General features: G+C 43.3%; 1 protein-coding gene across 7 annotated transcripts in view; it reads left to right on the top strand.

Annotated features, from left to right (window-relative positions):
* The window catches only part of AARS2 (alanyl-tRNA synthetase 2, mitochondrial), a 119,662-nt gene that overhangs the window by 88,641 nt on the left and 16,165 nt on the right, over positions 1–14,856 (top strand). For all 7 annotated transcript variants that reach the window (XM_033939986.1, XM_033939983.1, XM_033939987.1 and 4 more), the window contains one exon: positions 2,037–2,145. In XM_033939986.1, the coding sequence (XP_033795877.1) occupies positions 2,037–2,145 (109 nt within the window). The remainder of the gene's footprint in view (positions 1–2,036; positions 2,146–14,856) is intronic.

The raw sequence follows: 14,856 nt of genomic DNA on the forward strand, positions 1-14,856 counted from the left end.
TTTCTCCTCGATTGGTCCAATCTGTTCCTGTACGCTTTCCCTCCTCTGCCTCTCATGTTAAGAACCTTGTTCAAGCTCAAGAGGGAACGAGCCACCATGATTCTGATTGCTCCACGGTGCCCCAGGCAACATTGGTTCTCCCTTCTACTTCAACTCAGTTCCAGGGAGCCTTTTCTTCTTCCACTGTTTCCTTCTCTGCTTACACAACATCAGGAGACCCTTCTGCATCCCAACCTTCAGTCTCTGCACCTGACAGCTTGGTTTCTCTCGGACTGACCTCTCATGATGCTCTTTTGTCTCAGCCCGTTCGTTCCATTCTGGATGCCTCCAGGAAACCGGCCACTCTGCAATGTTACCATCAGAAGTGGACACGGTTTTCTTCCTGGTGTCTTCTTCGTCATCATGATACCACTTCCCTTGCAGTGGAGACCTTGTTGGATTATCTTCTTTCTTTGTCTGACTCTGGCCTCAAGTCTACTTCCATCAGAGTCCACCTCAGCGCTATTGCTGCTTTTCATGAGCCAGTTCATGGAAAACTTCTCTCGGCTCATCCCTTGGTGTCCAGATTCATGCGGGGTCTTTTCAATGTGAAACCGCCTCTCAAAGCCCCTCCTGTAATCTGGGATCTTAATGTGGTTCTTTCCGCCTTAATGAAACCTCCATTTGAACCTTTGGCTACCACTCCTTTCAAGTTTCTCACTTGGAAGGTACTTTTCCTTATTGCTCTTACCTCTGCCAGGAGGGTCAGTGAGCTACATGCACTAGTTGCTGATCCACCTTTTACAGTCTTTCATCATGACAAGGTGGTTCTGCGTACACATCCAAAGTTTCTCCCTAAGGTTGTCTCTGAATTCCATCTCAACCAATCTATTGTTCTGCCTGTCTTCTTTCCGAAACCTCACTCTCATTCTGGAGAACAGGCTCTGCATACTTTGGACTGTAAGCGGGCTTTGGCTTACTATTTAGACCGTACTAAGCCCCACAGATCGTCACCCCAACTTTTTCTGTCCTTTGATCCGAATAAATTGGGACGTCCTGTTTCTAAACGTACGCTGTCAAATTGGCTTGCAGCGTGCATTTCATTCTGTTATGCTCAGGCCGGACTGACACTGGAAGGTTCTGTCATGGCCCATAGAGTTCGAGCTATGGCAGCATCTGTAGCTTTCCTCCGTTCAACTCCTATTGAGGAAATCTGCAAGGCTGCTACTTGGTCCTCAGTTCATACTTTTACATCGCATTATTGTCTGGATGCTTTTTCCAGACGGGATGGACACTTCGGCCAATCTGTTTTGCAAAATTTGTTTTCCTAATGGCCAACCTTCCCTCCATCCCTCTTTTTGTTAGCTTGGAGGTCACCCATCAGTCAAGAATATGCTGCCTGCTTGTCCTGGGATAAAGCACAGTTACTTACCGTAACAGGTGTTATCCAGGGACAGCAGGCAGATATTCTTGCGTCCCTCCCACCTCCCCGGGATGGCTTCTTAGCTGGCTTATCATAACTGGGGACCGCGCGCCTCTGTCGGGCGGGAAGGCACTCGCACGTGCGCGGTGCGGCCTACCAGAACTTTCCAAGTTCTTAGAGTGCAATCACTCTAAAATTGTCCGTACCGGGGCTCCGTCGGTGCCGTCACCCATCAGTCAAGAATATCTGCCTGCTGTCCCTGGATAACACCTGTTATGGTAAGTAACTGTGCTATATAGATACATAGTAACATAGTAAATGACAGCAGATAAAGACCTGAACAATTCATCCAGTCTGCCCATAAGTAAATACACTCATCCACTCTGTTATTGGCCTGAAGTTAGATTCAAGACAAAGATAATATAGATATAGAGTAGATATATCAGATCTAAAGTTCTGGTAAAATACTAAGTTTTATATTTATCAGTATTTTAGATCCAGGACAAAAAAAAAAAAAAAAGTAAAGCCTAATATCAGCAGGAATCTGAAATGAAGGTTTGGTGTACCGACTTGAGGTTTAAAAACATGTCTGCATTATTTTACTACAGGATTCAGTAATGCTTTGTTTTCTTAGACACTTGCTGCGCACTGGAGCCATACAGGATCTGTTGATAATCTCAGAGCGACAACTGGTGAAAGGAGTGACTCGTCTCATTGCCATCACAGGGGAGGAAGCCAAACAGGTCAGTAGCTACTCTAGCTGTCTTCCAAATGACATACTTAGATTCACTTCAGAATAAGAACATCACCTGCCACAAACTCCAAGATCCACCCTGATATGAGAACATCTCCTGTGAGGCGCTCTGCTATACAGAAGGGAAGGACCCATGTTTGAGTTCTTTTATTAGCTAGAATGTGTTTTGGGTGTAGGTAATCATCTGTTGTTTGCTTTTGAACCCTATTAATGTTTCTCAGGTATATGGCTTTGACAGGTTTTGTTACTATGGTGAGGGTCACATAATGAGGGGAGAAAGCATTGGATAACCAGCATCATAAGATGGGCATGCCTCTGAGGACCAGAGTAGTGGGAAATGCAGAACTGGAATTGCTAGAACTGAGTTAGATTTCCCCTTATTTCTGAGGTGAGAATTGTGATTACCGTGTTGGTCCACTTGAATATGTGAAAAAAGGGTCATCAACTAAGTTGTAGGTGACAGTCAAAGAAAAATTATCACCTATAACTTGGTGGCTGACCCTTCTTCTCTAATTTCTGGATAATCATCCTCTTGAATTGAGTTTATTGCAGGAATTTGTTCTTCCTTATCATCCTTCCCACTCTTTCAGACCAGTGCGATAGTTATGTCCCTCAACCAGCAGTTGGAGATAGAAAATACTGAGGAGCTGTGGGGATGGCTAGGAAATACAGTCAAACCTCAGTTTACGAGTGCACCGGTATGCGAGTGTTTGTTTGTTTTTCAAGACGAGCAAAACATTCTCGCAAACCGAGCATTGATTCGATTTGCGAGTCCCCCCCGCCCGCTAACCGTCATCGCCCCCCCCCCTTGCGCGAACTGGCATCCCCCGCCCGCCTGCCCAAACTGCAAGTTTACCCCCCCAATGTGACACCAGCACGCAGCACCAAGTCATAGGAGGTGCCGGTGCCCGAAGATCGTGCCTCTCCGACTTACCTTCTGGCTTCTCGTTCTCTCCGAGAATGCTCTCCCAACTCCACTCCTGGTGTGCTCTTGACTCTTCAGCCTCTCCAAAAAAAGCAAGATGCATTTCTTGTCCAACCTCACACTATTCCTGAACAAACGGATAGTCAACCCATCTTGTGAGATCTCTTGTAGGATGCTTCATTTGCATAGTTTTGCTCCACCTCTTCTACCTATGGACTGCCCTCCAACTTTCAGTTGTCTTCCTACAAGCGAGACAGTAGGATCTAGGTTTTTCTGCTTGTGTTTATTTTTATTTAACTTCAGTATTTTTTGCGAGTTGATGTGATTTCTTTTTTGTGCTGCAGAGGATCCCTTTGGAGGACAGCTCTGGCTGTGAAGATTGCAGACTCTGAGATGTAGTCTGTTTCCAGGGGGTTGGCTGTTTTACAGTGCACCCACGTGGTCAGCCTACATTTTATAGTTCGGGAGCTTGGGGATTGTTCCCTTGGGAGCATAGCTCACCCCAGGTTCATCTGCTAGTGGGTTTTGGTGCAGGCTCCTTGGCAGTTTATCCAGGAATGGGGCCGAATGTGTCTTTCACCTGTTAGTATGCGCAGATTCCAGGAGGGGTGGAGGTCTCCGGCCGGTACGTTGGGCCCAAGAGGCAGTGAGAAGAAATAGACAGTCCAGGTTCCAGGCTTCTTGAGGCAGAGGATCTCCCTGTAAGCTGTTACAGCTTCCATCTTGCAGCTTCCAGCACACAGCATGGCACAGTGAGTAACAGGCTGATAGCCTGTGAGATCGATTTTTTTGGGGTCTCCAAAATCAGGTTTTTGAGTAGTTTGGAGGTTAGTCCAAGGTCCCCCCACCCCAATTATCCTAAAATCGCCGTTTTAAAAATTTTTCACTGTGGATTTCCCAGGCCATTTTAGCGCTAAAATTGCTCTTGTGGTAGCTATCTTAGATTTCCCAATTTGAATTTAACAGCTTTTTATCTGCCTCAAAACACCTCATTTTTGAAAGAAAACAGGTAAAATGGACTTCTCAGTCAAGATACTTTGGATTAATGCTCTATTTGCGATAGATGGCTTTTGGAGGCACATCCATTTTCCACATGCTGCACGGTGTGTGAGGGGAGGCGGTAGTTTCTTTTTTAGCCCACCCCGTCTGGTTCACAGTCCATCTGAGGACAATCCAAAAAAGTCCAAGTTGGAGCAAGGGAACAGCACAGGTACGTCCCCAGCAAAGCTCAGCTGCAGTTTGGCACCAAAATCCCGCAAAAGCTCAAACAGGATCCAAAGGGGTCATCTGCTCCTCTGGGGCATGGGTTTCTCCCTGATTTTATTAATGGGATGTGTCACATATACTTGGTTAACAAGGGATCTATGAATCCAGTTACCTTTGCGACCCTGTTGGCACTGGGGGTTAGAGAATAATATGGTAACCCGCAGGAACGGGGGAGGGGAGGACAGCTGGTTGTCGCGGGTATGGGGACAAGGCCATTCACTGCCCCATGGAGCGGTGAATGGCCTTGTCCCCGCAGTGAAGTATCTGCTGCGAGTTGCCCCCTCGTACCTTCCTGCCTGATGGCGGACAGAAATAAAAACCTGCAAGTGCAATTCCTGGGTCAGCCCCTTCACACCTCCCGGTGACGCAGGGCTGCTCGGACTCTAACCTTCTTGCCGCTGAATCCCTTCTGATGTAACTTCTGGCAGGGTATTTTTATTCCATCTGCCATCGGGAGAGAGGGTTCAAGGGTCCAGGGGGCTGTTGGACCGGCGATAGGGTGGGGGGATGCTGGACTCACGAGGATGGGGCTGCTGCTGCACCCACGAAGGGGGGAGGGAGTTGCTTGGGCAGCTGGACGTGGATTGACTGGAGCTGAAGGGAAGGGAGATAGTTGCTGGATCTAGTCTGGGGATTGGGGGGGAAGGGAAACAGGTGTTGGGCCCATGTGGTGAGGGAAGGGAGAGGTACCAGATCCACACTTCGGTGCTGAAGAGAGGGGATAGAGGTGATGGACCCAAGGGAAGGGAACTAGAGGGAAGAGGGAGAGGTGCAGGACCTGCAGGGAGGAAGAGAGGAAAGGGAAACAGAAAAGCTGAACCAAGGGACATTGAATAGCAGATGGAGGGAGGAAAGAGAGAGTTTGAGACATATTGATGTAAGAGAGGAAAGAAGCTGGACACAAGGAAATATACAAAAAGAGGGAAGATGGTTGACATGGATGGGTGCATTGGTAACAGGGACAAAAAGGGGAATGCTGTATCTGCATGGGGAAGGTATATGGCCACAGAGAGATGACTTGACATGGGGCAGAATAAGAATTTAGAAGGAAGACACTGAACACAAAGGGCATAGGGATATAGAGGGGTGATACTGTACCCAGGAGGAGGAAATCATAGAATAGTGAGATAATGAAGACAGGGAGATGGAGACAGAGAAGGGAGATGCTTGCTGAACATGGGGGGGAAAAAAACATACACAGTAGTAGACAAAAGCACATTGCCCGACAGTATGACGCGGGACCTACTCTTACTGGAACATTGGTCCTCGACTTGGCAACTAAGCTTCAATGCCAAAAAGTGTAAGGTCATGCACCTTGGCAGCAGAAATCCGTGCAGAACTTACACCCTAAATGGTGAGACCTTAGCTAGGACTGCAGCAGAACGAGATTTAGGAGTGATCATTAGTGAAGACATGAAAACTGCCAATCAAGTGGAGAAAGCTTCATCCAAGGCTAGACAAATTTTGGGTTGTATCCGTAGAAGTTTCATCAGCCGGAAGCCCGAAGTCATAATGCCGTTGTACAGATCCATGGTGAGACCTCATCTGGAATATTGTGTACAATTCTGGAGGCCACATTACCGAAAAGATGTGCTGAAAGCTGAATCGGTTCAGTGAATGGCCACCAGGACTCAAGGATCTCCCGTATGAGGAAAGACTGAGTAAATTGTAGCTATACTCACTCGAGGAACGTAGAGAGAGGGGAGACATGATTGAGACGTTCAAATATTTCACGGGCCGTATCGAGGTGGAAGATGATATCTTTTTTCTTAAAGGACCCACGGCCACAAGAGGGCATCCACTGAAAATCAGGGGTGGGAAATTTCATGGCGACACCAGGAAGTATTTCTTCATCAAAGGGTGGTTGATCATTGGATTGATCTTCCACTGCAGGTAATTGAGGCCAGCAGCGTGCCAGATTTTAAGAAAAAATGGGATAGGTATGTGGGATCTCTTAGGGGAAGAAGTTAGGGGGGTGGGTCATTAGAGTGGGCAGACTTGATGGGCCGTGGCCCTTTTCTGTCATCATTTTCTATGTTTCCATGAGATGGACGATGAATGGTGAGCATGGAGAAAGAAGAAATGTCAGATGGTCAGGAGACCCTGGCAAGTGAGTTAAGAGTACACAGATGGAAACAGAAACTAGAGCCCGAGACCAATGTGATGTGGGTTCTGCAGAGACGTGGGGGGCTGCAATGCGATCCTGGGAGCTTTCATAAGGGAACTGAGGGCTCACGTACCTTTATTGCCGCTGTGAACCGCTACAAATCACGGGAAAAAGGGAAACTTGTGCACGGTGACTTTATTAAAATGAATACATGTAGTGACGTAACAGGGATGCATATGCACGGGAAGGTGTCAGGCATAGTCAAAATTGCAACCAGAGAGCTTGAATAATAGACCAAACCTGGTCATGATAAAACTAAAAACAAAGGATGGTTCGTGGTTAACGACACAGAGATGAAATTTGTTGTGGATTAAATTATCTTTTGCTTCAATGGAATAAAGTGGGAGATCTTATTGCTAATGCCCCTTGGGAGGGGGTGGAGGGGGTTCTTCCTCAGGGACCATAAGAGTTCAGGTCCCTGATGGGGGTAATAGTTTTCACATATTTGGGGTGTATAGGGTTTGGGAGGGTGGGGTGACAGCCTGGCAGGGAAGGGGGGACAAGGTGCAGAGCTTGGCGAGGAGTGTGGGGTTGGGGCAGAGCCTGACATGGAGTGAGGTGGGCTGGGTGCAGAGCATGATATATATTAGTACACAATTTGGTTCAGAATGGTTTTTTCTTGTTTTCCTACTCTAAATCTAGGGTGCGTCTTATATTCTGGTGCGTCTTATGGAGCGAAAAATATGGTATGCTAAAAGAGAAACAAAAGGTTTATTATTCTGCCAAAGTTGGTACAATTAATACAAATACAAAGAAGCTATTCCAATTGGTTAACAACATATTTAATGTAAATACATGTACACAATCATCCCACATTTTAACACCTACTTCAAATGACCTAGCAACTTTTTCAGTTCCAAGGTTGTGGGACTAAGATCTCCTGTCCACCTCAATCAAAGGGTATAGAACACGGTCCAAGTAAAAACCGAGATGATATCAAGGTGGACTTAGTTTGGACTTTCTGACTGGAAAGATTTTTCCAAGCTATTCCATAAATATGCAAAATCATATTGCATTTTAGACTCCAGCCCTCCAGATCTTATGGCAAAAGCACCCCAAAGTTTCAAACTGGAAGTTTTAGAATGCATATCCGATTCTTTAAGTAAGGGAAAGTTCCCACAAGACAAAGGCAGTATAATCACTACCCCAATAATTAAAAATACTAAAGAATCACCTTCCCTACCATCCAATAATAGACCAGTTGCATCCATTCCTTTTTTTCGTAAAAATCATGGAGGGCTTGGTCCAAATACAGTTAACAAAATATCTGGAGCAACACTCTCTATTACATGATTCACAATCAGTCTTTAGATCTCATTTACAGAAACAGTATTAGCTAGATTGTTGGATCATCAAAATAATTTACTGAGCAAAGGCAGTAATGCACTTGTTCTCCAATTTAATTTGAGGAGCGCCTTCGACTTGGTCGACCTCACTAAATTGCTGGAATGTCTGGATGCCATTGGGATCCATGGTAAAGTATTCTCATGGCTCAAGGGATTCCTTGAATCTCATTTATATCAGGTTAGATTCAACAATGTTTTGTTCACTATTTGGAAGAATCCCTGTGGAGTCCTTCAGGGCTCACCACTCTCACCTACATTGTTTAATGTATATCTTCTCTGGGTTGCAAATTGAGCAACCTAGGAATAAAAATATTCAGTTACACTGATGACATCATAATCATCATTCCTTGCAATTCAACACTGGCCCATATCACTCACATTAACAAACTAGTTCTGAACTTGAAGGATTCATGGATGTCAGAATTTAAACTGAAATTGAATCATGACAAAACTAAGTTCTTTTTCGCTTCTTCCCATAAGAATTCCCATGAACCTTCTATCGTGGTAAATACAACTCAATACCAGATTTGTTCGTCTATTAAAATATTGGGAATCATTTTTGACCAGAATTTTAACAATGAAAAACCAGATCGATGCCATAGTCCAAAAGGGGGTACTATACACTATGGAAGTTACAGACTATTAGACCTTACTTTTTTTTTTTTTTTTTTTTTAATTCTTTATTCAGTTTTAACTCTTGCAACAAGTGTACAAAATTCAATCATATAATTCGTACAAATCACTTGACATTCTAACAATTATTGTCAAATGCATATAAAAAAGACCCCTCCCCCGCCCATCCCATTCATCATGAATAAATCCATTAAATCACATAACACACCTCCCCATCCCCACATTAAATATAGTCCTATGTAATAAAAAGGTATCCAAGGTGTCTAATCATTAGAATATGCAATCAATGGCCCCCAAATCATTTTGAAACTATTATAATTTCCTTGCTGTATAGCAAGCACTCTCTCCATTTTATAAATATTACAAACTTATTAGACCTTACTTTGAGATCTCTGCATTTAGAATTTTGGTCCAGTCATTATTATTGAATCTGCTGGACTACTGTAATATTGTTTATTTAACAAGTACCAAGAAAAACATTACCAGACTGAAATGGATTCATTTTTGTAGCGTTTCTGTCTGAAGAGGGGAGTTAGACAAGGGTGTCCCTTGTCTCCTTTGCTTTTTGATATTGTTTTGGAACCCTTGTTACTGGCCATTCAGCAGGCAAAGGAGATACAGGGAATTCCTTATGCAGGTCAGGAATACTGTATAAGGTCTCTGCTTATGCAGATGATATTTTGCTTCATTTGAAGAATCCTGAATCTACCATTCTGCATTTACTGGAATTGATTGATAAATTTGGAAAATTTTCTGGATATAAAATAAATTGGAGCAAATCGGAGGTTCTTCCATTAAATGTGCACAGTGTAAAATGATTATTTGATCAATTCCTTTGGAAGGAAGAGGGTATAAAATACCTAGGTATCGTGATTCAAAAAACTGTGGAAGACACAATGACATTAAATGAAAAATCTTTATTGCTGAAAGTCAAAGAAATGTGTGAGCATTGGAACCCATTACATCTCTCTTGGTGGGGGAGAGTCCAGACTGTCAAGATGATGATTTTGTCTGTAGTTTGCTACCAGTTTATTTTCAGGGGTCCTTTTTATTAAAAAATTGAATGGAATTCTCACTAAATTTATTTGGCTAGGTAAAACGGCTAGAATAGCTTTTAGTATCTTAGCAAAAACTCATTTCGGTGGGTGGGGTAAATTTGCCAAATTTTTATAGATACCATCAAGCTTTCATATTGCGTCAGGATATGTATTGGATCCTTCCTAGTCTTGGAGCATTACTGTTAGGTCATATATTGAATATCAAGTTACCCAGAATTTATAAGGACAATAGCATTCTTTTGGCCACCTGGAAAACCTTAAAATTTATTGATAATTTAACATCTGTATCAGTACAACAATCCACGTGTCAATCCTTATGGTTGAACTCCAAGGTTCAAATTGGCAAGTCTAAGATCCTCTGGAAGCATTGGCTGTAGACAGGTATACATACTTTGGATGATGTCTTATCAAATAGGAAAATGCTGGATTTTTCAAAACTGCAACAATCATTTGGCATTGCAAAGTCTCAAGCATATAAGTGGTTGCAGTTGAAGCAGGCCATTCAGAAGGGGTTCCCTGAGATGCGTAATTTAAATAATCAGTATAGCTTGCTGGGCCAGTGCTTCCAGACAGATTTGCTAGGGCATCAGGCAGCCAAGTGGTATAAATTCATATCTGACTATATGAATAAAAAACCAAAAACAAGCTTGAGAGACATTTGGAGCATTGAGATTAAGCAGCAGATTTCTGCTACTCAATGGCCACGGATTTGGACTTGGAGGATGAGATGTACAGCGTCAGCCCTGTTCGTTTACAAAAGTTGGACTGTTCCAAGTCTAATAGATGCTGGCACTGTCACCTTGATGTAGGGACACTGGATCATTTGTTGTTCTATTGTCCTTTGATACTCAACTTTAGGAGATCTATATGATGACATATTAATTTGATTCTGGAGACTTTGGTTCCGCTGTTGTATGGAGCAGTAATCTGTGGGACATTGTTATCTCCTACACCTCCAATGGATAGACATCAAAGCAGATTACTTGATATAGTGACTGGGGTAGCCATGCAAATGGTTACTAAAAATTGGAAGAATTTTGATAGATTAAATTTCACTTTTTGGTGGAATTCATTATACAGTGGTACCTCGGTTTACGAGTGCACCAGTTTGCGAGTGTTTTGCAAGACGAGCAAAACATTCGCAAACTTGGTGCCTCGTAAACCGAGCTTGCCTCGCTGTACGAGCCCCCCCCCCCCCCCGCTTGCGTTGCCCCCCTCCACCGCGATCCTACTTTCCCTCCCCCCCGAGCAGTCAATGACACCCTTTACCCGACTTGGCACCAGTGCCCGAAGATCCTCCCTCTTCTGGTGCGGCCTGGGCTGTGCGGTGCGTTGGAGATCCTCCTTCTTCTGGTCTGGGCTGGGCTGGACTGGCTTTGAGCATTTGCGCATGCTCAAAGCCTTCTGGTCTCGCTCTCTCCGAGATTGAGAGTGAGACCAGAAGGCTTTGAGCATGCGCAAATGCTCAAAGCCAGTCCAGCCCAGCCCAGACCAGAAGAAGGAGGATCTCCGACGCACCGCCCAGCCGAGCCAGAAGAGGGAGGATCTTCCGGCACTGGTGCCAAGTCGGGTAAAGGGTATCATTGACTGCTCGGGGGGGGGGGGGAGAAGTAGGATCACGGTGGGGGGGGGGCAATGCGAGCGGGGGGGAGATGCCGGATCGCTGGGGGGGGGGTTGGAATAGCATCGGATTCCTCAAGGGGGGGGAGAATGGAGCAGCGCCGGTAGCCTCGGGGGGGGGAGAAAGTGGAACCAATCAAAGCAGTTTCCCTTACTTCCTATGGGGAAACTTGCTTTGATATACGAGCAATTTGGTTTACGAGCATGCTTCTGGAACGAATTATGCTCGTAAGCCAAGGTTCCACTGTACTTGTATTATAAATCTGAGAAAATGAATTCTGAACAAATAGGTAATAATAAGTTGTTTAAACTGACGTGGGGTCCATTGACCAATTTTATTAATTTTAATTAAATGGATTATTCCCCTATTATCGGTTTGATTTGCACATCCAGGGAAGGGGGGAGGGAGAGGGATAGTATGTTAGGATTTGTTTATTAATTACATGTATGTACTGTTGTATGGTTTTAATGTATACATTGGAATTAGGGTGGGTGAGGGGGGAGAAAATGGTTTCTCATGTATTTATTGATGGATGTAAGTGCTGTTTTAAAATTATTTGTATGTATGCTTTTATGCACTGTGTTTAGAATGAAAAATTAATAAAGATATACAAAGATTCAGAATACCGCGGTGAGATTGATCTATGGTCTGAAAAAGTTCGATCACGTAACCCCTTTTTACCATGAGCTGCATTGGCTCCCTGTGGAGGCACGTACAATGTTCTTTAAACTTGGTTGTCGATGTTACAAGGTTGCTTATGGTTTAGCTCCTCTATATTTAGCCGATAGATTTCTAGTAGCATCTCAAAAGAATAGTAGAAAGTCGCATGCCCTCTTTGTATTTCCTTATGTCAAGGGTTGTAAAGGCAAGAAACATCACGAGCATACGCTTTCATTTCAAGCAGCTTTTCATGATAAGGATTTCCCACCGCTGTTGTCCACATCTTACTCCTATGAAAATTTCAGAAAACAATTAGACTTATCTTTTTTCAAAATTTTTGGTTGATTAGATCCCCCAACGTTCTTTTTTTCTGTCATTATGTAATTTTTGTAAACCAAATTGATCTTAAGGTTATGCAGTATAGAAATATGATGCTATGTTAAGACAATAAAGGTTAACACGTGAGGCGCAATCCCATCTGTGAGAAAAGACTGAAAGAAAAGGGCGTTGAGACTATGTAGTCCTTAGATCTGATGGTTATAGATCTCCTTTATTAAAAAAGTTTTTATATATCAGATTTGAAATATGTATCCTGCTAGAGCTGGTGTTAGACATAACTGGGGACTGCAAAGCCCAGACTGTGCTTCTTTAGCTTCCAGCTGGCTTAGGGCTCTCTCTGATCAGGGGGCAGTTGCCCTTGTTGCACTCTCCTAACACTATTCCTGTCTTGTGCGACTGCGGTATTCTGTTAGCATGATATTTCTGTGTAGCATTCTGTAATAATTTGGCTTATTCAGATTTCTCAATAGTGGAGGGGATTTTTGGGAAGGGGAGGCAAGACAGGGGTTTTGTTGATCCTTGCTCTATATTATTTGTGTTTATAAAATGACAATTGTATAGAATATTGTTTCTTTTTATACTTTAAAAAAAATAAGTTCAATATAAAATGACAACTATTCAAGGCTTGCGGGGATGGGACGGGGACCAAGTTCACGGGGGCAGAGATGGGGATGGGGCGAAGACGGAGTTAGATTTTTTTCCCCGTGTCATTCTCTAGTTTCAGCGTTCAAGTTTCTATTAAAATTTGATGCTATCGCTTATACAATTTCTAAGCGATTTATAGATAAAGACGAGAAAACAAAACTAAAATAAAAACTGCCTGTGACAGTACAATTTAAAAGAATAAAACAACTTCAGTAAATGGCGTTACAAAAAAGCACAATTAACGAGAACTAACAAGATACAGAAGGAATTGGGGTAGAAATACAATCGATATAGAAGGAGCAAAACAAAAGGGATGGGGGTACAAGATCTGATTCTTTTAGAAGTAGAGTGAGAGTCTATTGAAAGGAAAGCAGGAACATCCCTATGAGAGGATTTAAGTATTAAAGGCATCTTTAAATAAGTAAGTTTTAAGAAGAGCTTTTCTTCTCTGACAGCGGTGGGAATAGTGTTCCAAAGCAGCCCCCCCGGCTACCACTGAAAAGATGCCCTGACACTTGGTGCCTATAATACGTAAAGATGGCACGGTTAGTAGTTTATGGTCCGCAGATCTTAGAAGACGGGATGGTTCGTAGGGGATTAAGTATTTTTCTATAAATTCGGGAGATTTTGTTAGCAGTATTTTAAAGGTTAATAGGGCGATTTTATAGGAAATCCTCTTTGATGGGTAACCAATGAGCTTTAAATAATAGGGTCATATGATTGAATTTCTTATCCTTGGAAATGAGTTTTATAGCCGAGTTCCACCTTAATCAGGTGGTAGGACTCCTCTCCTTTCGGAAGCAAGATTCTGGGGATCAGTTTGAGAACCCACGGCTCCTGCTTCTTAGGTATTTGGAGATTAGCAATGAATTTCGGTGACCAGATCAGTTGTTTTTGCTGTTGGGTGGGCACAGACGAGGTTTGGCAGTCCATGATAGCGAGATGGCTGAAAGAGGTGGTTGCCTTAGCATACTTGTGGTCGGGGAAGCAGCCACCGGGCCTCCTGCGGGCTCATTCGACAAGGCACATTTCCTCATGATCAGCAGAGCCCATCTTGTTGTCACTGATGGATATCTGTAGGGCGGCAACATGGTCTTCTCTCCATTCCTTTGTTAGGCATTACCAGGTGGATGTAGCGCTGTGCTTGGATGTCAGATTCAGGGCCACGGTTTTGCAATCGGCAGCTCCAGTTACCCTCCCTCGATAGGGTCTGATTTTGAACATCTTACTGGTCTGGAATAATAGGAAGGGCACTGTGGAAAAAGAAATTAAGTCTTACCTGATAATTTTCTTTCCATTAGTCCTTCACTTCTATGCCTACACACACTGCCGGTAATACCCTCGACATGGTTTTCTGTTCTACCTCTATTAAACCTCTCTTTCAAAACTTTCAATTTCATGCTTTACCATGGTCGGATCACACTTTAATTACCTGGCAACTAGATCTCCCAGCACCATTCAGGCAAGACCAACAAAAGAATAATTATATCGCCCGTAACACTAATAATCTAACCCTTTCTGCCATCCAAACTTCCTTTGACTTAAACCTCAAAGACTTCTCTTCCCTCCCCATTTCAGAACAGTACTCCCTCTGGGAAACTTCCACAAAATCTTTATTAGACTCTCTGGCACCTCAATTAGGAAAAAAACCCACCCCAAATCAGACCCATAAAAAACAACAACCTTGGTATAACGAAAATCTCGCCCTCCTCCGTAGACAACTTCGTTCTGTAGAGCATAAATGGCGTAAAACCCGCCTCAATAATTTCCTCATTACGTTCAAGGAAAAAGTTTCTCATTATAAAAAAGTTATTCAACAAACTAAAAAAGAATACTATTCTAAACTCATTTTTACCACCCGTAATTCCTCTACCCTTTTTAACATTACTCAATCACTCTCAAGATATTCTAAGAAAAAAAACCTACCCCTTACTACTCAACCTTCTGCTGACGAACTATCACTATTCTTTGATACTAAAATCAAGGACATAAGATTACAACTTGGACCTTCACTTCTAGCTTTCTCTCCTCACACTCTTA

This window comes from Geotrypetes seraphini, chromosome 3, assembly GCF_902459505.1.
Source record: "Geotrypetes seraphini chromosome 3, aGeoSer1.1, whole genome shotgun sequence".
NCBI classification, from domain to species: Eukaryota; Metazoa; Chordata; class Amphibia; order Gymnophiona; family Dermophiidae; genus Geotrypetes; species Geotrypetes seraphini.